The sequence below is a fragment of the Equus przewalskii genome, chromosome 25, assembly GCF_037783145.1.
Source record: "Equus przewalskii isolate Varuska chromosome 25, EquPr2, whole genome shotgun sequence".
In the NCBI taxonomy this organism is placed as follows: domain Eukaryota; kingdom Metazoa; phylum Chordata; class Mammalia; order Perissodactyla; family Equidae; genus Equus; species Equus przewalskii.
Genome location: NC_091855.1, coordinates 44,684,342 through 44,710,041, shown reverse-complemented (window position 1 = coordinate 44,710,041; position 25,700 = coordinate 44,684,342). Strand labels below are relative to the sequence as shown.

The 25,700-nt window shown below is 40.6% G+C and overlaps 1 protein-coding gene across 11 annotated transcripts in view; it reads left to right on the top strand.

Annotated features, from left to right (window-relative positions):
* PPP1R13B (protein phosphatase 1 regulatory subunit 13B) overlaps positions 1-25,700 on the top strand; it is an 89,668-nt gene that overhangs the window by 42,824 nt on the left and 21,144 nt on the right. For all 11 annotated transcript variants that reach the window (XM_070593386.1, XM_070593382.1, XM_070593393.1 and 8 more), the window contains exon 4: positions 5,009-5,085. In XM_070593386.1, the coding sequence (XP_070449487.1) occupies positions 5,009-5,085 (77 nt within the window). The remainder of the gene's footprint in view (positions 1-5,008; positions 5,086-25,700) is intronic.

The following is a 25,700-nucleotide window of genomic DNA, read 5'->3' as shown; positions in this document are numbered from 1 at the left end:
CACATATAAAGTTGAGGAAGATGGGCATGGATGTTAGCTCAGGGTCAGTCTTCCTCAGCAAAAAGAGGATTGCCAGCAGTTAGGTCAGGGCTAATCTTCCTCAAAAAAAAACAAGACAAGACTGATAAACTGAGTTATTGAAAAAACAAGAAACAAAAAACCCTGCGTGGCACTAACCACCCTAAGCAAGGTCAGAAGACAAATTATAAACTGCATTTATAGCTCATATTACAAAGGGCTAATTTATTATAAGAGTTCCTAAAAATTGATAAGGGAAAAATAATAAAAAATAGGCAAAATATACAAATGCAGAGTTTGCAGAAAAAGAAATATACGTGACCCTAGGATATATGAAAAGGTATTCAGCCTTACTTCTGATAAAAGAAATGCAGAGAAAACACTGAAATACTTTATTTCACCTCTCACATTGGCAAAAATTAGAACATTTAATAACATAGTGTTGGCAAGGGTGTTGAGAAACAGGCATTCTTCCACACCGCTGTAGGAGTGTCAGCTGGCAGCTTCTATAGAGGGCAATTTGGCAATATCTATTAAGCTTACAAAAGCACAAAACCTTTCACCCAGCAGTCTCACTTCTGAGAACTTATTCTAAAGCTGTGCCTGCGCACATACAAAATGACTTACACGTAGTGTTACTCATAGAGCTTTGATGGTAGGAGTAGTCTAAATGCCTACCAGGGACATGGGGTAAGGAAATCATGGCACATCCGTACAGTGGACTGCTCTGCAGCCAAAAATAACAAAGCTCTGTGCCCTGACCTGCACCGTCTCCTGAACATGGTAAGTGAATAAGCACAGTGCAAAGCAGTATGCACACTGCTACCTTCTGTGTGACAGAGACGAAAGACTATGTCTCTATTGGCTTGTGCATGTATAAAGTGTCTTTGGAAGGATACCTAAGAAACTAGCCTGGGGGGAAGGCTGTGGGACAGGAGAGGGAGGGAAAATTGTTAATTGTGTATCTGTTTGTTCCTTTTGAATTTTGAACCATGGGAATATTTTGAATTTGAATTTTGAATTAAAATTTAAACAAAATAAGAGAATCTTTTTTTCTGAAAACATATAAACTGTACAATTAAGAGACTCTTGTTATTTAACAGTGATTGTGGATTACTTCTGGTATTTAAAAGAATAAACAATGAAAGGACATCCTTTTGTAAAAAGAAGATTTTTTTATTGCAAGTTATCCCTCTTTATTTGAATTTTATATTAAAGGACATTTTCTCCCTAGGATGAGCTACTGTCTACTTTAAAATCATCTTTCCACAGCCGTTAATACTGTTATGATGCTATTTTTTACAATGGCCCATTACTTCTGGGTTTTATTCCACTGGCTACTGGTCATCTGGAGCCGAGAGACCAAAGCTCCGGGTCCAGCTCTTTATCCACTTTACCTTAGACGACAGCCCTGCCTGCTGGACAGAATCCTCCTGAGAAGGAGGATTAGACCAGCTGACAGATGAAGTGCTGTTCTAGTGCTAAGAATTTATTTTAACTCTCCCTGAGCTCTCCAAATATTTACCCTTTCCTAGGTATACTTAAAAAGTTTTATATTTTACTTTTATTGATATGTGTACATGACCCTTAATGTTGCAAGGCTGTGGGGTGGGGGAATCTTATATTATTCTCACTTTATAAATTGAGAAGTATTAGGAATACCTAAGAGAACTGTCCAGAGTCATAAGGAAGGTGACAATGCTGACCTTCCAGTTGACCTTTACTGTCACACCACGGTGCTGCTCAGTCTAATGGTCATGCTGACACTGCAAGTGAACATGAGACGAGTGGGAAGAGTGGGGTGTTTTGCTGTGTGGTGTTAAGGAGACAGTCGTCAGTGCGGAGGAGATGGGGCTTGAGGTGGACCTCGGAGAAGGTGTAGGGTTAGAGGGGCAGAGTGCAGAGCTGCTGCCTTCTAGGCAGGGGCTCAGGATGAAGGAAGCTCCAAGGAGGGGTGTGGTGACAGGGAATACACCTTCTCAACCCGGGCTGGTACAAGGATTGGTCAGGATTGGAAGAACCAAATTTATCACACAACTTTGATCACTTTTCAGAACTCTCAGCGAAGTCCTCAGTTTGGCTTTGATGGCATTTGTAATAGGATCCTACCCATCTCTTCAACCTCATTGTTCCTTCTTTGTCTCTCCCAGCCACACTCTTTCTTGCATGTTCATTCTGTGTCCTAACTGAGAATCCCGTCTTCCCCAACTCTAATGCTCGACCTCTGCCCTTTTTCCTCTGCCTGTGTTCAGCCTGTGCTCCCTCTCTCAGAGCTCAAGAATGAGGTGGCGGATAGAACGACTCACATGGGCATGGTGTTCTTGTTCTGTTTTCATTCACAGAACTTGTCCTCCAGCTTGTATTCTAAGCTGCTGGAGTCGAGGGCCCAAAACTCATGTTTCCTCTGTGCTTCCCACAGAGCTGAGACAAGGCAGTTGTCACCAATTGATATTATTGAAAGGGGATTACATTTGAGTATTTATCATGTGGAGAACTACAGAATAGAACAAGAAGAAGTAGGGACTGGCCTGGTGGCATAGCGGTTACGTTCATGTGCTCGGCGTCAGTGGTCCAGGGTTTGCTGGCTCGGATCCCAGGTGGGGACGTAGGTGCACTGCTTGTCAAGCCACTCTGTGGCAGGTGTCCTGGGGCCAGTCTTCTTCAGCAAAAAGAGGAGAATTGGTGGTAGATGTTAGCTTAGGGCTAATCTTCCTCAAAAAAAAAAAAAAGAAGTAAAAGACATCCCTTACCTTAAAAGAGTGAGATTTCTCTTTTTGGAAGCTATAGAGGAGAGCGTAGAGCACATTTACTTCAATCACCTTTTACACTTGGGGAAACGAAGCTTAGAGCACAGGTAACTCGAGGAAGGTCATGCAGAGCATGAACTGGAACCCGGGAGCTGGCGTGATGGAGTCTGGAGCAAGGCCGCCTATGTTCAGCCCCGGCCCTGCTGCTTACTTAGTGTGCACCTTGAGCAAGTGGCACCACATCTCCGTGCCTCGGTTTCCTCCTCTGAGCAGTGTATAGGGTTGTGGTGTGGGTTAACGACATGTAGTGGTGAGGTGCTCAGAGGGGCTGGGTGCACAGTAAGTGCTCACTAAATGTTGGCTCTTATTAGTCATTATTTTCTGACTCCAAAATACAAGATTGTGAAGTTTCTTCTTTACCATCAGAGATTAGGTGGCACTTGGTATAATTTTCATGTTGTGTGTTCTCTAGTATTCTAATTTCTTGATAGTTTGTTGTTTGGAAGAGGCAGCAATTATAGAGTATTGTTTACCTGAGTACTTTATTCTTTAAAAATACCAAGAGTAACTACGAATTTAACTTACCCTGTAAATTGATAGATGCCATAGTCTAGGGGATGTGTGTGTGTGTGTGTGTAATTCCTGCTAATAGGAAACTACTCTAGATTTTATGAAATGGCTATTGTATAGTACATGACTATTCACTCACATGCCATGTCACTCACATTCGTTTAAACTCCTTTTTCGTTATCACTCCTGTAAGGACCCTTTTTTGGGCATTGTATTCTTGCTTGTCCCCCTCCTTTCCCCTCTCAGATATACTTGTGTCTGTTTGTGTACTATATGTCTTTGCTTTATACATAAAAAGAATAAGATACTTTTATCCCTCAAGAACCAATCTTTGTCCCCTTGGGGGCCATATCACTCTCTTTGAGGATGCATAGTTTAAGGTGAAGCCATACTTCCATAAGAGAATTTTTCTTCACATTTTTCAAAGTAATAGGAAGAAAATAGAAAATATTTTTCTGTTTTTTTTATTTTTTAAACATTAGGTTCATGGCCCTTTGAAGTCATGTATTCTAGGTAATAAAGCAGGTTCTGGGATGTGACAGTTCTCAAAATAGCATCAAGTAAAAGCTGGAGGAGATAAGTGAAGTAGGAGCAGGCATTCAACACATAAGAGACGTTAATTTATATGACTTCAGACTCACCTGTTTAAAAATTGCGCATCACATTTTATTTTGTTTAAAAAAATACTGCAGGACATATAGAGAATTGTTCCAGTTTAAATTTGAAGCCTTTTTTAAAAAACATTTTAATTTTTAAGGAACAAAGGAGAATTCATAAGACTGCCCAGGGGCTGGCCCCGTGGCCGAGTGGTTGAGTTCGCGCGCTTCGCTGCAGGTGGCCCAGTGTTTCGTTGGTTCGAATCCTGGGCGTGGACATGGCACTGCTCATCAGGCCACGCTGAGGCAGCGTCCCACATGCCACAACTAGAAGGACCCACAACGAAGAATATACAACTGTGTACTGGGGGGCTTTGGGGAGAAAAAGGAAAAAATAAAATCTTTAAAAAATGAGATGATGTCCCATCTCAGTTTTAACCCTATTAGTGAAGATCACTGTTGTACATCAGTTTTTTTAATTACTGGATATTAAGTTCTATTTTAGTCTCTTCTAAAATATAAAAAGGCTTTAAACAATTTTAATATAAATTAATTGTGATAAAATACATATAAAATTTACTGTCTTGACCATTTTTAAGTATTAGAAACCTTTTTTTTTTTTTTTAAGATTTTATTTTTCCTTTTTCTCCCAAAGCCCCCTGGTACATAGTTGTGTATTTTTAGTTGTGGGTCCTTCTAGCTGTGGCGTATGGGATGATGCCTCAGCATGGCTTGATGAGCGGTGCCATGTCCGCACCCAGGGTCCGAACTGATGAAATGCTGGGCCGCCGAAGCGTAGCTCGTGAACTTAACCCCTCGGCCATGGGGCCGGCCCCTAGAAACCTTTTGATACAAGTCAGTTTCAAGGCTCTGAAACAGAATGTTTTAGAAGAAAAAATTTTGTTTAAACAATTTTATGTATAAATTGTAAAACATTTTTTCAACTGTACTAAGTCTTGAGATTTTCAGCTTGGTATTTTGAATTTGTGTCAATAAATATTTGCATGAGTGAAGAAATGGGAGAATATTGTTTTTCTAGTATGTCTTTTAGAAAGTTTGGTCCTCTCATCTCTTTAGGTGGCCGTCAGACCCAAGAGCAAAGAACTCAGAGAAATGTAATAAACATACCTGGAGAAAAACGCACTGAAAATGGGGTAAGTAATAGTGATTTCAATTGAAAATTTTAAATTGCTTTTTGTAGACGCTAATGAGTTTAGGTTATAATTTATTTTTAAAGAATTACTTTTTGGGTAGAAATTGTCATTTCTGTTGAGTATTTCAAAACTTTTTCTGAAGTTGTGAAGGGGCGAGTACTGAGTGGTTTTACCTGTCTGCACCCTGGGCCATGTACAGGACAGTCTCAAGCAGAGCAGTGCCCTTCACAGGTTGCTGCCTGTGGCGTGTCCTGGAGCAGCAGCTGCGCACCTGTGTGCACGGGGCACTGGTCTGTCTCCTGGAAGCAGATAGTCTCAGTCTCTAGACTAAGAGATGAGCAAGCTGACTTGCTTTGTATCTTCAGTGTTGTCCTGAACTTTGGGTCAGATTTTGAAAAATGAAATAGCTGGTGGATTGCAGTCTTCACGGCTGCCTCCAGGAGAGAGAACTTCCTTTATCGTAGATGTAGAGTTGGAGAACAGGCCTAGCACTGATTATAGGTGAGGAAGTGTGTCTAAATGAGGGGTTCTTTTTAAGAAATGTTGGTGCGTGTTAAAAGAATAAGCAGAAATGAATGAATCAGAATGAGAATGAGTAAATGAGAGAAGAATGAAGAATGACATTTTCAACAGGGTTTTTTCTGGAAATTTTAGTAATAACTTTTCCAAATAATTTTAAGGCTAGAGATTTGCTTTCTTTTCCTGGCTCTGCTACTAACTAGGTATGTGAGCTTGGGCAAGTTATTTCCTAGCACAGTGCTTGGCACAGCCAGATTCCAGTAAAGAACACAAGGTCTGGAGTGTGGAGAGCCCGTATTCAGACACTGGCTTCAGAACTTTCTGACTAGCTAAATTTGAGCAAGTTACTTTGCCTTCTACTTCCAGTTACTATTGTTCAATTGCTGTTTTCATTCTTTCGTTGGTTACCATGTGACTTTAAATGATACACTTAAATCTCTCTTTCTTTGTTCTGTTGACTTTAAACCCTGTCTCTGGACCTCCCTCTTTGTAAAATGGGGGTGTTAGTGCCCCTGCCTTTTCCATCTCTCTTCCCTCCTACCTTCCAGCATTTTCAGCTGTACTTCTCTGTTGTCAAGGTGGATGATATTTGTGTACTGTTATCTAATTAAGCCTTTTGTACTTGGTCTATAGATTGGTTATAAAGTTGAAAACCATTTAATAATGTTTATTATTTTAGATTTTGCAGATATTACCCACTACAGAGCCAAGTGGTATACTAGATTATGTTTTCTTCTCTTTGGCTCCAATGTTATAATCTTTGTGCCACGCAGGGAGAGTTAGTCCTAATGTCAAGATCATGGATTCTCCTTCCTTACCTTCCAATTTCAAAAGATCATTCCACAAATCCTCCTTTTACTCCTGCCTTCTGACATACTTGTTCACTCCAAATCTAGAGCCTCTGTAGGATTCTGCCAGGCATATCTGCTTCAGAAAGTCTTAAGAACTAAGGGCCCTTGGCCGGCTCCAGTGGCCTAGTGGTTAAGTTCGCCATACTCTGCTTTGGTGACCCGGGTAACCTTGGTTCCTGGGCACGGACCTACACCACTCGTCTATGTGGCTGTGCTGAGGGCGGCTCACATACGCAAAAGAGGAAGACTGGCAACTGATGTTAGCTCAGGGGGAATCTTCCTCAAAAAGAGAGAGAGAGGGAGAGAAATAAAGGGCCAGACCCCATTGGCAGAACTTTGGATTCGTTAAGTCTGATGTGGGCCTGAAAAACCCCTATATGACTGTGTTGCCCTGCCAGGTTTGGGAACCTCCAGGTTACGTACATATATTGTCATAAGCATTCAGAACTTACTTGTCCAACAGAATTTTGAAGATCCTTTTGAGTTCTAAGATTTCCCCTGACCTGAATTTTGAGGAAGGTGAAATAAATGTATTGAGTAGGCTGTGTATTAAGGTGAGGTGTGTGTATATATGATACAGGGAAGGGACTCGGAAGGAAAGGATTTCAATGGTGTAATAAAGTGAGTTTTGATGTTTTGATATGATGACTCTGTGATCTTTCACCTGATGAAGTTGTTTCTTGGTAACATGCAGATAATGTTTACATTCAAGATCAACAAAACTGAAACCTGAAACCAAAATTTAAAATCTGTTTGTAATAACCTTTATGTAAACTTGTAAGTAAGAGGTAGAGGGGCCGGCCCCGTGGTGCAGCAGTTAAGTTCGCACGTTCTGCTTCTGCAGCCTAGGGTTCCCTGGTTCGGATCCTGGGTGCGGACCTACACACCGCTTGGCAAGCCATGCTGTGGCAGGCATCCCACATATAAAGTAGAGGAAGATGGGCATGGATGTTAGCTCAGGGCCAATCTTCCCTGGCAAAAAAGAGGAGGATTGGCAGCAGATGTTAGCTCAGGGCTAATCTTCCTCAGGAAAAAAAAAAAAAAGTAGGAGGTAGAGAGCTGGTCTAGAGGTATAACTCTTTGCTGGAAGCATTACATCAAAGATGTTACTATATTTTATGGCATAGTACTTGCCTTTTAAGCCTAATAATGCATTACTTTTTGTAAAGCGTTTTATTGTCTACAAAGCACTTTTACATGCATTTTTAAAGTTAACAGGATGTTAAACATCTTTCTCCAAAAATGTTTTTTGTACACCCTGGGTGTGGAATAATGATATGCTGAACCTTCTGCCTCATGGGCTACAGCACCCAGGAACAGATCAAGCAGCAACTGAGGGAGGAGGGCGTGTGTATTGGAAGAGAAGGGCAGTGTGCTGAGTGGATGTGATTCATGCCCAGTCGCAGCTGCTGAGGCAAGAGACTGGGGAAGTTCTGCTCTCTGAAAACGGCAGGTCAGCAAGTAAGGTTGTCTAAGAAAGGTCCAGACCCCCACTGGCAGAGCTTTTGTTTCGGTAAGTCTGGAGTGGGCCTGGAAAACTCCCCATATGACTGTGTTGCCCTACCAGGTTTGGGAACCTGCAGGTTACATGCAGATACTCTCATAAGCATTCGTAAATTACTTGTCCAACAGAATTTTGAAGATCTGGTTTGACTTTATGCTGTAAAGGCAAATTGATTGATTCTTGTTGTATTTGCCTATATCCCAGGTGGGTACAGGCCATCAAGGCACAAACCAGCCTTGGTATTTCCTCATTGCCCAGAGCTGCTGCTGTCTCTCTGTTTTTGGCACCGGTAGACTGCTTACCATTGTGTCACCTCAGTGATGCTCTTAAAAATAGGTTTTTATGTTGTATCTTGCCTTTTAGATGTTGCAGTCAGGACTGTAGTTCAGTGTGTCTTGTGGGCCATACTGTTGGAGACAGACGCTTCTCACAGTGTTCGGCTTGTGGCTCTCATGTGGCACGTAGTTGATTTTCTCTCACTGTTACTTGTGTTCTTTGATAGCCTGGTTATCCTGCTGATCTTTCCCACCCTAATCATTTCTAGCCACTCGCCTTGGGTATGAATATGTGTTGAACTGAACTGAACTGATATGGGTGAATTTTAATCATAAGAGTAATTCACATTTATAGGATAAAATAGCATATTGTAGTAGTATTGCAGGGTTTAGGGATCTGGTATACATTTTAGATGACTAATTGACTCTTAATTAATTTGTGAGACCTAGTGATTGTTGGAATATGAAATATTCCCACTCCAGAGTATAATGAAGTGTCAGAGAGGCTTGATTTTACTGACTATTTTATATGATAAAAATAAGCCTGCGTGTTTATAATTTATCTTGATATCATTATCTCCTATTTTTTTGTTTGCTAAATAGGCAAGTAAAAATACTTTCCAAACCTGGAAATTTATAACTTTGGAGAGGTAAGAAAAAAGAGAAATGATTTAATGTTCTAGGATATTGTGTGAGCATAAATAGATTTTATCCTAATTATTTTGTCAGAACTTTGTTTTAGGGATGTTTGTCATTTTGAAGTGACGTTATACTTGATAATCCAGTTACACTTTAAAAAACTTGTTATAGTTTTAAACAAATGTCTTGTGATGATTAATTACAAGATAGAATACTAGCTGTTTGGTTTAATTCTTCTCTATTTCTTAGTTTTTATTGTGAAATATATACACAGAAGAATGTGTCAGACATATGGTTTATAGAACTACTAACAAAAACCACTCAGGTGACTACCACCCAGGCTTAAAAATTCTCTCTTTCTTCCTTTTTTTCTTTTTTTGAGGAAGATTAGCCCTGAGCTAACGTCTGCTGCCAATCCTCCTCTTTTTGCTGAGGAAGACTGGCCCTGAGCTAATATTCGTGCCCATCTTCCTTTACTTTATATGTGGGACGCCTGCCACAGCATGGCTTGACAAGCACTGTGTAGGTCCGCACCCGGGATCTGAATCGGGCTAACCCTGGGCCGTGGAAGCAGAATGTGCAAACTTAACCACTGCGCCACTGGACCAGCCCCTCTCTTTATTCTTTTTAAAGCAATTCTATTCAATTTATTTTTAGACAGACCAAAGACACTATGAAAGCAAGAAGTTTGGTGACGGCTACTTGAAGTCTATCTCAAATTCCAGAGAGAAAGAAAAGGTGTTGTTGGAGATAGGTGTGTAAACAAGCAGATCACCATACAGTGTGAAAAGTGTAGTAAACTGAGAGTGAGGCACCAAAATAATTGGCTGTGATTGGATTAGCTTACTGAGGTGGATATCAGGAAAGATTTCCCAAGGAGGAGGAGGTCAGAGGCTTCTGCAGAGATACAGAGGAAAACAGGAAACTCATTGGCGGCAGAGAGTTATAAACATGTTGCTAACAGCAGAACCTATTGGGGACAGGAAGGTGGGGGTGATGCTGAAGAGGGAAGACAGCCAGAGGATTGGCCGGGGGGGGGGGGGGTCCAAATCTTCGCTGTGCTAAGAGCCTTTACTTAATCATGTAGGATTTTAAGCCAGAGAAAGACAGGATCAGCTATGTTTTAGAAAGTTCCCTCTGGTGCTAGCGTGCGACAATTATATATCAGGGGGTGGGGGTGAGCATAAGACTGGAGACGGGGCCTTGTGAGGTCATTGCTTGCTGTACTTTACAGTAGAGTTACAGCTGCTTGAATCTCAGAAGATTTACTTTCAAAGAAAATATTTGAAAATAAAAATTTTAAGGTTATGAAGATGTAAACTTAAAAGGCATCCGGTTATTTATGTAAACTACAATTTAGAAAAACTGTCCCTCCTTGAGATGATAGCATAAACAAGGGAGGTTGTTATTAGCTAACAGAGTGATGTCTCTTTAAAAAAATCTTAAACGCTTTATGTGAGAACAATGTTACTATCCAAGAAAAGAAATTCCTTGAAAATCATTTCTCAAGGAAAAAGGGTCAGACCTGAGATTTTAAAATTAGTTCATTCTCTCTTATAATTCGTTTCTACTTATATGAAATTGTCCCAAGAAAGTCAAAACTGGAATTAGGCTTTTTTAAACTTCCTCTGGAATAATACAGTGATAGGCAGGCCTCCTTAGCTATCCTGCCTTCCTCCAGAAAGCCCTTCAGTGTTGCTGGGCAGGTGACATTAGTCTATTTTGTCATTTCTCATAATCTTCCAAAAATAAAGAGTTTGCTAGAGTTCTCATTCTCCTCTTTATTTTATTTGTTTATTATTTTACGCTAGAATCAAGTTATCTTTAGCTTTTATGTTTTTCAAGAGGGGGAATTAATCCTTTCCTGTTAGATTGAACCATATGAAATTGTTGATGTTTGGCCCGTTTTTTTTAAGGAAGATCAGCCCTGAGCTAACATCTGCTGCCAATCCTCCTCTTTTTGCTGAGGAAGACTGGCCCTGAGGTAACATCCATGCCCATCTTCCTCCACTTTATATGTGGAACGCCTACCACAGCATGGCTTGCCAAGTGTTGCCACGTCCGCATCCGGGATCCAAACCAGTGAACCCCAGCCGCCGAAGTGGAATGTGTGCACTTAACTGCTGTGCCACCAGGCTGGCCCTGTTTGACTATTGTTGATTTACAAAAACAGCATTTTCATAAGATTGAAACCAAAAATAAATGAATAGATGGTATCTGGTGGTGTTTACCCTTTGATACAATGAATTGCTGTTGGTTGAGAGCAATCATATGTGCGTATGCTGCAGCCTGGGCAGGCAGCACCTCCTTTATGATGGAAAGTGCGTCCGCTTGCTGTCAGGAGATCCATGTTCAGATCCTGACACTGCTGCTGACCCACCACCTGAACTTGGGAGAGGTACCAACCAGCTGCCCAGAGACTTCTCTTTCTCAATGGTAAAATAAGCTTCCTTTTCCTCATAGGGTTTTTGTAAGCATCAACTAAGCTAACTATAAACTCATGTGTATATAAATGTCTGGCGTGGAGCAAGTGCTCTTTACATGTTGTTGAATCTCTTAAATTCAGACTTCATTAAAAAGTACTGAGTTCTCTCTCATCTCGGGAAGTGATGTCAGATCCTGAGTGTTAGAACAATTGCATGAGAGATTCCTTAGATGATCAGGAAAAACTTCAGGAAGCAGATGACATTTCCACTACATCTTAAAGGCTAGGTAGAGTTTAGAATGTGGGGGCATTATAGACAGAAAGAAGAATGTGAGCAAAAAATATGGAGGTGGGAAAGTGTTGGTTCTGCAATAGAGAGGCAAGCACAGATGTGAGAGAGATCATAAAGAGCACTGAGCAACAGCTTATATTTGGAGCAGGGTAGACTCAAGTCAGAGATGATGCTAGAACCATTAATAGAGGTAGGGAATATAGGGAGGAAACCAGGTTTGGAAGGAAAGGGAGGAGTTTGGTTTTGGCCATGTTGAGGTTGCAGTGCTGGCAGGGCATACAAATAAAATTTGGCTATGGGGGGCCTGGCCCCATGGCGCAGCAGTTAAGCACACATGTTCCGCTTCGGCGGCTCAGGGTTTGCCAGTACGGATGCTGGGTGTGGACATGGTACCGCTCGGCAAGCCATGCTGTGGCAGGCATCCCACATATAAAGTAGAGGAAGATGGGCACGGATGTTAGCTCAAGGCCAGTCTTCCTCAGCAAAAAGAGGAGGATTGGCACGAGATGTTAGCTCAGGGCTAATCTTCCAAAAAAAAAAAAAATTGGCTATGGGAACTGTGCATCTAGAGCTCTTTGGGGAGAGGCCGGGGGTGGATGGGTAAGGTGTGTTCCTCATATAAACTAAGTACAGAAAGAAACAAGCAGGACAAACTGTTGAACTATGGCATGTCATCTCATTGAAACTTGAAAGCTTAGGAAATTTATTTTTTCCCTGAATATTACAGTAACATTCTTGTCTGTTATAACCAAAGATGAAGTTTTTTGGTTGAGTCTTAAAATCAGCATATCAGGATTAGAGGTTTCATCTGAAGTGACCCATTAACGAAGGAATGTATGTTAGGCATTGAGGAAAAAAGCAGCATTTATAGTTAAAAACCCTATTGAGAGACTTACCGACGTCAGTGAAATGGCAGAGTGAGCTGACCCAGGACTCTCTCCCCTCCAAACTACAACCAAAACCCGGAACAACTGAATTTCAACCAATAACTCTAATAATACAAGAGATCGTCAGAGACCCACAGCAGCAAAATGACAATGGAGGGCAGAGAGGCTGGAGCCGCCCTCGGAGGAGCTGGAACCGGTAGGAGAGATCTTCGCTCCCTCCCCTAGAGACTGGGATCGCTGTTCGGGTGAAGGAAGGAGTGGAGGAGGGGCCGTGTGTCCAGGGGATCGTCCAGAACTCCCACCACCAGTGCAGCGGAAACCCGCTAATGGGGGAAAGCTTCCGCATGTGGGGACCCTATCAAGCCAGGGCCCTGGGAGACCAGAGAGCAAGAACTGATGGGAATCCAGGTTGCTGTGTGAGAGAAAGTGCCCCTCCTCCCCAACCCATGCTGTACACCGCCATCGCAGCTGAAGGCGGAGGACTCAGAACGAGTGCCTCTCGACCCCCATCTAGTGGAGACAGGCTGCCACTGCAACCGAATAATTCCATCACGCGCGAAAACCGCTCCTCTACCATTCAGCAATTTATAAAAGCTCCAGACCAGAAGGAAAATAATAAAAACACAGAATTAAGTCCTGAGGACTTGGAAATAGGTAAACTAAGTGAAAATGAGTTCAGAGTAGCTATCATCAAAAAACTCAATGAGGTAAAGGGAAATATAGAGAAACAAGTCAATGAGTTCTGGAGTTACTTCACAAAAGAGATAGAAACTATAAAGAAGAATCAATCAGAAAGAGATGAAAAATACAATGGATCAGATAAAACAGAATACAGATTCCCTGAATGCCCATGTAGACACCATAGAGGAGCAAATTAGCGTAATTGAAGATAGACAGGCTGAACGGCTCCAGACAGAGGAAGAAAGAGAACTAAGAATTAAAAAAAAATGGGGGCTGGCCCTGTGGCTGAGTGGTTAAGTTTGCACACTCCACTGCAGGTGGCCCAGTGTCACATGGCACTGCTCATCAAGCCACAATGAGGCAGCATCCCACATGCCACAACTAGAAGGACCCACAACGAAGAATATACAACTATGTACTGGGGGGCTTGGGGAGAAAAAGGAAAAAAAATAAAATCTTTAAAAAAAAAAATGATGAAAATAATCTCTGAGAAATAGCAGATTCAATGAGGAAATCCAATTTAAGAATTATCGGAATTCCAGAGGGTGTGGAGAAGGAAAATGGAGCAGAAAGTGTGCTTAACGAATTTATAGAAGAGAACTTCCCAAATCTAGGGATTGAGGGAGAAATGTGTGTGGAGGAAGCTTTCAGATCTCCTAGATTTGTCAATGTAAAAAGACCCACTGCAAGACATATAGTAGTAAAAATGGCAAAAATGGAAGAATACTCAGGGCAGCAAGACATAAGAAAATAACCTACAAAAGAACTCCTATCAGACTTTCAATGGATTTCTCTACAGAAACCTTACAAGCTAGGAGAGAATAGAATGACATATTCAAAACTTTAAAAGATAAAAATCTTCAGCCAAGAATACTCTATCCAGCAAAAATCCTTCAGATATGAGGGAGAAATTAAATCTTTTCCAGACAAACAAAAGTTAAGGGAATTTGTAACCAAAAGTCCTCCACTACAAGAAATAATCCAGAAGGCTCTCATACCTGAAAAAAGAAAAAAAGGGAGAAAGGGGTCACAAACCACAGAGTAGGGAGACAAATAATAGAACCAGAATAGGATAGCAAATATTCAACTATAGCATTAGGATACAGGGAAGGAAACCACCAAAGCGAAGACGATCTTATCACTCTAACCACAAACTCATAACACAAGTTGGAATAAGGGATGAAAATAATAATTTAGGAGGGGAAGAAGAAAGGGACTGAATCAGTCTAGGCCAAGTAAGTAAGAGACCACCAGTAAATGGATTATATTATACATGAGATTCTGAATACAAACTTCAGGATAGCCAGTAAACCAAAAAACAAAACAGAGACACAAAACATAAATAAGGAAAAATGTAAGAAACCCAGCATAAGAAATTGCAGAAGTCAACGGGTGGCTAAAACACACAGGGCAGGAGACAAAGGTAACACAGCAAAACCGGATAACAAGCGACAGAATGACAGCATTAAGCCCTCATGCATCAATACTCACCCTCAATGTAAACGGATTGAACTCTCCAATAAAAAGACACAGGGTGGCAAAATGGATTAAAGAACAAGATCCAACAATTTGTTGCCTCCAGGAAACACACCTCAGCCCCAAGGACGAACACAGGCTCAGAGTGAAGGGGTGGAGGACCATACGCCAAGCTAATAGCAAACAAAAGAAAGCAGGTGTCGCAACACTTATATCAGACAAAACAGACTTCAAGATAAGGCAGGTAAAGAGACACACAGAGGGACAATATATAATGATCAAAGGGACACTTCATCAAGAAGAAATAATGCTTATAAATATGTATACACCCAACACAGGAGCACCAAAGTTCATAAAGCAACTATTAACAGACCTAAAGGAAGATGTTAAAAACAACACAATAATAGTAGGGGACCTCAACACCCCACTCACATCGATGGACAGGTCATCCAGACAGAAAATCAACAAACAGTGGAGCTAAACAAAAAGTAAAACAGTTGGACTTAATAGACATATATAGAACACTTCATCCAAAAACAAGAGAATACACATTCTTCTCAAGTGCACATGGAACATTCTGAAGGATAGTCCATATGTTGGGAAGCAAGGCAAGCCTCTACAAATTTAAAAAAATTGAAATAATAACAAGCATCTTCTCCAATCATAACGCTATAAGGCTAGAAATTAATTACAAGAAAAAAGCTTAGAAAGGCACAAGGATGCGGAGACTCAACAATATGCTATTGACCAAGCAATGGATCATTGAAGAAATTAAAGAAGAAATCAACAAATACCTGGAGACAAGTGAAAATGATAGCATGCCATACCAACTCATATGGAATACGGCAAAAGCTGTATTAAGAGGAAAATTCATCGCAATACAGACACATCTTAACAAACAAGAAAAATCCCAAATCAGCAATCTTAAACTACACCTAACTGAAGTAGAGAAAGAAGAACAAACAAAGCCCAAAGTCAGCAGAAGGAGAGAAATAATAAAATCAGAGCAGAAATAAATGTTATTGAAATGAAAAAGACAGTAGAAAGGACAAGTGAAAGAAAGAGCTGGTTCTTTGAGAAGATAAATAAAATTGACAAACCCCTAGCCAGACTAACAAAGAAAAAAAGGGAGAAAGCTCAAATAAACAAAATCAGAAATGAAAGAGGAGAAATAACAACAGACTGTGCAGAAGTACAATGGATTATAGGAGAATACTACAAAAAACTATATGCCAACAAAATGGATAACCTAGAGGAAATGGATAAATTCTTGGACTCCTACAATCTCCCAAAGCTCACTCAAGAAGCAGCAGACAATTTGAACAGACCAGTCACAAGGAAAGAGATTGAAACAGCAATCAAAAACATCACAAAGAATAAAACCTCAGGACCAGATGGCTTTCCTGGGGAATTCTACCAAACTTTCAGAGAGGATTTAATACCTATTCTTTTCAAGCTATTCCAAAAAATTAGGGAGGATGGAACACTTCCTAACACATTCTACGAGGCCAACATCACGCTGATACCAAAGCCTGACAAGGACAGCACGTAAAAAAGAGAACTACAGGCCAATATCGCTGATGAACATAGATGCAAAAATTCTAAACAAAATTTTGGCAACCAGAATTCAGCAATTCATCAAAAGAATCATACATCATGATCAAGTGGGATTCATACCAGGGACACAGGGATGGTTCAACATCCACAAATTAATCAACGTGATACACCACATCAACAAACTGAGAAATAAAGACCACATGATCATCTCAATAGATGCAGAGAAAACATTTGGCAAGATCCAGCAGCTGTTTATGATAAAAACTCTGAACAAAACGGGGATAGAAGGAAACTACCTCAACATAATAAAGGCCATATATGACAGCCCACAGCCAACATCATACTCAATGGGCAAAAACTGAGCATCATCCCCCTGAAAACAGGAACGAGACAAGGATGCCCTCTATCACCACTCTTATTTAACATAGTACTGGAGGTCCTGGCCAGAGCAATCAGGCAAGAGAAAGGAATAAAAGGAATCCAAATAGGGAGGGAAGAAGTGAAACTCTCACTGTTTGCAGACGACATGATCTTACATATAGAAAACCACAAAGAATCCATTGGAAAACTTTTAGAAGTAATCAACAACTACAGCAGAGTTGCAGGGTATAAAATCAATTTACATAAATCAGTAGCATTTCTATATTCTAATAATGAACTAACAGAAAAAGAACTCAAGAACACAATACCATTCACAATCGCAACAAAAAGAATAAAATACCTTGGGGGTGAATTTAACTAAGGAGGTGAAAGACCTATACAATGAAAATTACAAGGCCTTTCTGAAAGAAATGGATGGTGACATAAAGAGATGGAAAGACATTCCATGTACATGGATTGGAAGAATAAACATAGTTAAAATGGCCATTCTACCTAAAGCAACCTACAGATTCAATGCTGTCCCAATCAGAATGACATTCTTTACAGAAATAGAACAAAGAATCCTAAAATTCACACGGGGCAACAAAAGACCCCGAATTGCTAAAGCAATCCTGAGAAAAAAGAACAAAATGGGAGGCATCACAATCCCTGACTTCAAAACATACTACAAAGCTACAGTAATCAAAACAGCATGGTACTGATACAAAAACAGGTGCACAGATCAGTGGAACAGAATTGAAAGCCCAGAAATAAAACCACACATCTATGGACAGCTTACCTTCAACAAAGGAGCTGAGGGCATACAATGGAGAAAAGAAAGTCTTTTCAACAAATGGTGCTGGGAAAACTGGAAAGCCACATGGAAAAGAATGAAAATTGACCGTTCTTTCTCACCATTCACCAAAATAAACTCAAAATGGATCAAAGACCTAAAGGTGAGACCTGAAACCATAAGGCTTCTAGAAGAAAATGTAGGCAGTACACTCTTTGACATCAGTATTAAAAGGATCTTTTCAGATACCATGTCTTCTCAGAGAAGGGAAACAATAGAAAGAATAAAGAAATGGGACTTCATCAGACTAAAGAGCTTCTTGAAGGCAAATGAAAACAGGATTGAAACAAAAAAAAACAACCCACCAACTGGGATAAAATATTTGAAAATCATACATCTGACAAAGGCTTAATATCTGTAATATATAAAGAACTCTCACAACTCAGCAACAAAAAATCAAACAACCCAATGAAACAATGGGCTGGAGACACAAACAGACATTTCTCCAGAGAAGATATACAGAAGGCCAATAGGCACGTGAAAAGATGTTCATCATCACTGATCATCAGGGAAGTGCAAATCAAAACTACACTAAGATATCACCTTACACCCATTAGAATGACAAAAATATCTAAAACTAATAGTAACAAATGTTGGAGAGGTTGTGGAGAAAAAGGAACCCTCATACACTGCTGGTGGGAATGCAAACTGGTGCAGCCACTATGGAAAACAGTATGGAGATTCCTCAAAAAATTAAAAATAGAACTACCATAGGACCCATCTATCCCACTACTGGGTATCTATCCAAAGGGCTTGAAGTCAGCAATTCCAAAAGTCCTATGCACCCCAATGTTCCTGGCAGCATTATTTACAATAGCCAAGACATGGAAACAACCTAAGTGCCCATCAACAGATGATTGCATAAAGAAGATATAGTATATACATACAATGGAATACTATTCAGCCGTAAAAAAGAACAAAATCGTCCCATTTGCAGCAACATGGATGGGCCTTGAGGGAATTATGTTAAGTGAAATAAGCCAGATAGAGAAGGACAATCTCTGTATGATTCCACTCATATGAGGAATTTAACAATGTAGACAAAGAGAACAGATTAGTGGCTACCAGGGGAAAGGTGGGGTGGGGGATGGGCACAAAGGGTGAAGGGGTGCACCTACAACACGACTGACAAACAATAATGTACAACTGAAATTTCACAAGATTGTAACCTATCATTAACTCAATAAACATTAAAAAAAAAAAAAAACCCTATTGCACTATAATGCAGTTCTCTTAAACATGTGCTCATAAATATTCATATGTGTCTCTCTCTTCTTTGGATTGTGACAGTGCTGTTGGGAGTAACAACTGAACTCCTGTAAGTAGTGAATAATAGAATGATAGAAGTATATAGAGTCTTAATGAGATTTTATAGTAAATGGATGTGGTTTTTAAATACGCCTGCAAATTCTTTACCACAACTCCCTTCAGAAAGTGGAGCATAATTCCCCTCCACTCCCAGAGTTAGTGACTTGCTCCTAACAAATAGAATGTGGGGAAAGGGATGCTGTGTGACTTCTGAGGCTAGTTCATAAAAAAGATAGCTTTGCCTTGGCTCTCGCTCTCTTGGATTGCTTGCGCTGGAGGGAGCCAGCCACCATGTTGTGAGGACACTCAAGCAGCTCTGTGAAGAGGCCCACTTGGGGAAGGACTGAGGCCTCCTGCCAGCAGCCAGCACCAACTTGGTAGCCGTGTGTTGTGAGCCATCTTGGAATCAGATCCTCCAACCCCAGCCAAGCCTGAAGATGACTACAGCCCTAGCTGGCATTTGACTCAACCTCTTGAGAAACCTCAAGCCAGAACCACCTGGCCAAGCTTCTCCTGAATCCTTTACCTACAGAAACTGTGAGCCATAGTGAATGTTTATTGTTGTCACTAAGTTTAGGCGTGATCTGTTACTCAGCAATAGAGAACTAATACGTGGCCCATGAAGTGAATAAAGTTGGACTGTTGCCTCCCAAATCATTTTCACAAATATAAAAATATATGAACGATGAATAAGATGGACTGTTGATGCCCAAACCATTTTCCCAAAATAAAATATACGAATTGAACAATGAAGTCATGCTTATATAAGTGATTAAAAAACACATAAATACAGTTGGGACATAAAATGTCATATAATGGAAGTTTGTTGTACTTGCCAAAGGAGGTTAAGAAGGCTTTGCAGTAGGCGTGGTTGATGGAGGAGGTGCAAGGAATCGTTCTTGGGAATGACTTCAGACTGTGAATTCTTCCTTTTGCATGATTTTTTCACCAGTTTTTCAAATTTTGGGGAGATTGCACTCAAACTAAACTTAAAAATGAAGTTATAGGAAAGGAAAGCATCTTCAGGGTAACAAAAGCTAAACGAGAGAGCACTTGAGCACAGGTGGAGGCAGCCCACGTGCACAGCAGAGAGTTGTAGCAGATGCCCCACCTCCTCGTCACTTGGCGAATGTACTCAGAGCATGCCATTTGGACCCATCCAAGGATGGTGTGCAGTTTAGAGTGGTGCCATATCCTGTTCTCTCACCAGGAGGAGCTGGGTTGAGTAAATTGGTGACTGTTTATTTGCCTGAAAAAGTTGTCTAGAAGATGGCATAAATCTTCAGGAACTATGATAGTGAAGAGTCGTTAACTGAACAGATATTGTGCAAGGTGATAAATCCTTTTGTTTTCATAGATAAAATTGCAACCTTTGATAGTTTTTGCACGTATCAGAAAAACGCATTTGGCATGTCTTGGCAGAATGTATCACTAGTACATTAGATGGAATGTAAAACTGTCTTCTTACTAATATTTGAAAAGACTAAAAACTCGACAAAAATATATCATTAGTGGCTTATGATGGAAGACATGTGTATATTGCATAATTGATTACAATGGTTTGTTTTAAGAAATTTTATTATATGTTTTTAATACCTGAATTATTGTAACACTAGTTTCAAAATCGTATGTAAAACTTTACCTAAGGAGACAAAAAATACATTTGCGTAAAGCACTGTTACCAACTGACTTGTGATCAAAAGCTTTTAACTTTAATTTCAAGTGAGTTGTAGTTGTTTTTTAATATCTTAAAAAATCTAGTTCTGATAGCCTGTTTTTCAAGGATACTTTATTTGATAGCTTTATGAGTCATGACTCATTCACATAATTAGTACAAATGAGGCATTAGCCTGGGAAATAAGCCCCATTTTCATACCAAACTTTTGGCAAATCATGTGCTGGCTTATTTATTGAAAATCTGATCATAGTACGTTTGGGGTTGATAGCTTAATTATGGACATTTTTATGCTTTTTTTCCATTACTCATTGAAATACCATTTATATGGAATCCTTTCATTGTCAAAAGGTTAACATTTTATTTAAAAAAAAGGTAATTAAAATTTAAACATTGACAATAGCAAGTGTTGACAAGGATGTGGAGAAGCCAGAACTCTCATGTGTTGCTGGTGGAAGTGTAAAATGATGGAGGTGGAAAACAGTTTGGCAGTTTCTACAAGTTAAACATACACTTACCATAGAACCCACCTGCTCCACTTCTTGATGTTGATCACTCAAGAGAAACCAGAACATTTGTCCACATAAATACTGCTATATGAATGTTCAGGACAACTGTATTCCTCATAGCCAAAAAGTGGAAACAACCCAAATGTCCATCAATAGATGAGTGGATGAAGAAAATGCAGTATATTCCATACAACAGAATACTGCCCAGCAGTAAAAAGGAACGAATTACTGATATATGTGGATGAATCTCAAAAAACATTGTGGCGAGTAAAATAAGACAAACACAAACACAGAAAAGTACACACTGTATGATCCCCTCTATATGAAATTCTAGAGCAAGCAGAACTAGGCTATCATGGCGCAACAAGAATGCCCCAGGTCTGTGGTTGCAGCCGGAGTCGGGGGAGTGGAGTTGACTGGGAAGCACGGTAGGGATCTGTCTGGGATGGTGGAATCGTTCTGCATCTTGACTGGGGTGGTGGTTACACGGTGATATGCAGTTGTCAAAACTCATTCAATAGTATACTTTAAATGGGTACATTTTGGGGCTGGCCCCATGGCCGAGTGGTTAAGTTCAAGCACTCCACTGCAGGCGGCCCAGTGTTTCATTGGTTCGAATCCTGGGCACAGACATGGCACTGCTCATCAACAGGCTGAGGCAGCGTCCCACGTGCCACAACTAGAAGGACCCACAACGAAGAATATACAACTATGTACCGGGGGGCTTTGGGGAGAAAAAGGAAGAAGTAAAATCTTGAAATGGGTACATTTTATTGTCTGTAAATTATACATCAATAACATTGATTTCTGTCTGTATTTCTTAAACTAGTGATTGTCATTTCATTTTGTTAACTCATTACCAGTATGGATGTCTTTGAAGTTTTGTATCTGAAATGGACTAGAACAAATGCTTATCAATTTTTTTAAAGTTGCTAATCTCAAATTTAAGACCATAAAAAATTAGAAAATCATATTTTATTTTTGTTTGAGTATTGTGAGATAATATTTTTATTGAAATTTCTGTAAAGTCAGGAGCAATAATGTACAGAGGGTGTAGCTTCTTATTTGGATTCATTGTTTCAGGGTGGGAAGTTTTAGGAGACATCTTTTTATTTTCAGACCCACAACTCCTGTGATGTTTGGACCCAGGGTAGCTGAGTGTGGTGTTGTGAAATGTCCCACTTTTCTGAGCTCACAAGCTTTCTAGGATGAGTGCCAGGCTGAACAGTGCAGTTCTACAAGAGTGCAGAGTGACATTCCATGTCCTTGCTGCCACACTGGGAAATGCTCTTTTTATTTCACGGTGAAAATATCGGTATAAAGGAAGACTGAGCTCCGGTCCTGTTCCTCATAGTTGAACTGATGGGTAACCTGATTGCTTGCCTGTGAGATCTTGTCTCAGCCATCAGGACAGAGGCTCATTGGAAACAGGGAGAAACTGCACTTTACTTTCATATTACCTGCAGTGTCTAGAATTCTATCTGACATATTGAGGATAAGCAAATGATCATGGTATCGTGGTATTGAACATGTATAGTCTTCAAAAAATACCAGTGCCCCGACCCTTTCACAGCTGCCCTGTCAGTGAATAGAGGAGAAGGCCGGTTGCTGGTCCTCCCTCCTTCCTCATGGCGGGCTCTTGAGCACGTTGAGTTTCTTCATTTGCAAAGCTCCATTGCCGCTGCTGCTTATAGCCTTTCCAGGCAGACAGGAGTTAGGGGTCATGGTCAGAAGGGAGGTGATGGGGGCCAGAGGAGTTTTGGGTTAATAAGGTGTTGGGAAAGATCTGGAGAGGCAAAATGGTGAGGAGGAAGTAGACTCTTCATAGAGTGACAGAACAAAAAGAAATCTGGGCTTTAAGTTTGAAAAGATGCTATCCACGTTGGGGTGTGATTGGGGTATTGTGGAAGGAGGAGGAAGTATTGAGTTCCTGACAGATCCATTCAGCAAACATAGATCATTGATCGTTGGTCGAAGGCTTTGGCCAGGCCCTGGGCCCAGTGCTGTGGGCACCAGATGAACTAGGACCTGTGGCTGCTGAGGCCCAGTCTCTCAAAGTCTCTCGTTAGCTAGAGGGTCCCTGGTATAAGTTTTCTGTCAGGTCAGTATTTTGTATGTAAAAGTATCATAAGTTAGAGGAATAAAATCTCTTAATTTATCTTCACCAGATAAGTGATCATGAAGGCTGGGGGTGAGAGGCCTCTGGGGCAGGGTGGGGGGGGCGGCGGGGAGTTAGTTACACCAGGAGTTGGGTGGGCCATGCTTATTGTGGAAAAATGGGTGATATCAGTGATCGACTGGAGAGTGAACTGCATTCATCAGGAACGGGAATGCTTTTCCTGGAATCCACAGTTCAGGTAGAACGTCGGCCTGAGAGGGGACCCTGAGCTCTGAGGCCCCAGGTGGCACTCCCCTCTGGAAGGACATTGGAGCAGGCGGAAGGCTGGTGTAGTGTTTTCTTTCCTCTGGGCCCACGTTTGTGGAATCCTCCTGGGCTGTTAGAGAACTTTTCCGCTAATTTTACTAGTCATGGAAGTGGCTTGTCCTCTCTGTGACCTGGAGTTGAACTCATCAGGTAACACTACCATAATGATGGACCTCGATGTGCCCAAGGGAACAGGATTTGATTTCTTCTTATTAGATGCAATGAAAAGGAATAAGTGAGGAATTACATCATAGGTTTGTTTGAATAAATTGAGTTCATATGGAGAATTTAAAATTGTAAGTGGGGTTTAGTTTACATGGAGAGAATGGGTGGGTAGTGATAGGCCTGTCATAAAAGGATCGAGGGGCTGGCCTGGTAGCAGAGCAGTTAAGTTTACACGTTCTGCTTCAGCGGCCCGGGGTTTGCAGGTTCAGATCCCTGGTGCGGACATGGCACTGCTTGGCAAGCCATGCTGTGGTAGTTGTCCCACATATAAAGTAGAGAAAGGTGGGCGTGGATGTTAGCTCAGGGCCAGTCTTCCTCAGCAGAAAGAGGAGGATTGGCGACAGAAGTTAGCTCAGGGCTAATCTTCCTCCAAAAAAAAAAATCGAATTTACATCGAAAGTTTTTGTTTTCTTAAACTCTGAAAAGGTGCTTCTTTTTGCTAAATTTTCACATTAAACAATTAAGGGAATATACACTAAAGTGTAAAATGTTGCATATTTGTTGACACAAGTTTATGGTGCCTTATGTTTTTATAACCCATTTAAAATGCAATTAAATAACAGGTGTGTTCACTTTGAAAGAATTCATTGAACCGCACACTATAATTTATACAATTTTCTGTATGTAAATGTACTTCAATAAAATTTTATTAGATTACCATATTTATTAGCATATGCATAAGGTATAATACCTGAATTACTTGTGACAACATAATATATCTTAGTTTTGTTGTTTGAAATACACATATGACACAACACTCACAAAGAGCTCTATCTTGCTCACAGGTATAAATATCAGAATACTGAACAGTTACATTTCTCCTCTGTCCTCTTCTCATTGTTATTCTAAGCCACTGGTGGGGAGGGAAGAACAAAGAGATAGTTTTTTGTTTTTTTCTTTAAGTTGTGAAATTATGAAATTAATGTAAATTGAAAGATTTGCTGAACGGACATAGTTTTTCTCTAGTCAAAAATATGTTTAAGAAGTAAAAGTTCTGCAGGTTTCAAAAAATATTTTTATTGTGGAGATTGGAAAATCTCAGTAGATGGACATTAGAAACCCTTTATTAGTGTTAAAGCGGAAATTTCAGGCATTTTGATGGGTCTGCCAGGTATTTTTTGGTAGAATAAACAAATTTCTTTTCAAATGGAAGTTTCTCTAACTTGGTACTTTACAATATCTAGTTTTGAAAAGGGGCTTACTCTATAGTCCTTCCTTCCTGGAATGGGGGTTCCAGTTAAGACTGTTGAACAAATCCTGATTCCATTTTTTAAGAGTCAAGAATGTGTTGGACACTGTAAGATTTGGGGCAGACTGGAGTCGGAGGAGCAGGGGTTGGAATCACCGTTAGGAGGGCATCGGGGTGGTGGGGCCTGAAGGGGTCCTGAGAGCACAGACGGACCTGGAAGTAGAGAGCGGAGGGCTGAGGAGGGGCTGTGGCCTCCGTGCTTAGCACTGAAGGGGTTGAAAGAAAACACACTTGCCTTGACTCAGAGCTCTGCTCCTTTTGTCAGCTCCATCCACTTAGCCATGTCCCTTCAACTTTCCCCCATGATTCCTCGCCCAATTTGGGGCTCATATACCCACCACACAGATTTGCTATGAAGATTATGTGGTGCATATAACACATCTAGCGCAGTAGTACATGCCCCTAGTTAGTGTGTGCTTAGTAAAGAGTGTGCTCTATGTGGTGGTCAGGAACAAGGACTCTGCATTCTATTCTGCCGATTTGAACTGCTTGACCTGTGGCAGATTATCTGAACTTCTCTGTGCTTGTCTTCTCATCTGTATAGTGGGGATGTAATAGTGCCTACCTAGTAGTATCACTACGAGGCTTAAATGACTTCATAAGTGGAAAGTACTTAATTCAGTGCAAGGCATATTATAAGCACAGTAAAAATGCTTGATTTTATTATTTATCGTCATTAACAGAAAATGGGGACACGCTTTCAAATTCCATCAGCTGCCACTCCTCTAGGTGTTACCTTTTTGTATTCATTTCACATACATAATTTTCTGTCGATGATGGGTCAATGCTTGATGTACGTAGGCGATAGATACGGTGTTTTTAATGAGGTATTTGTATTTTAGAATCTTTTGTATATTTCAGCTTCTCAAGACCAGGTGACAGTGAGGTAACATTTGTCCTTAGGT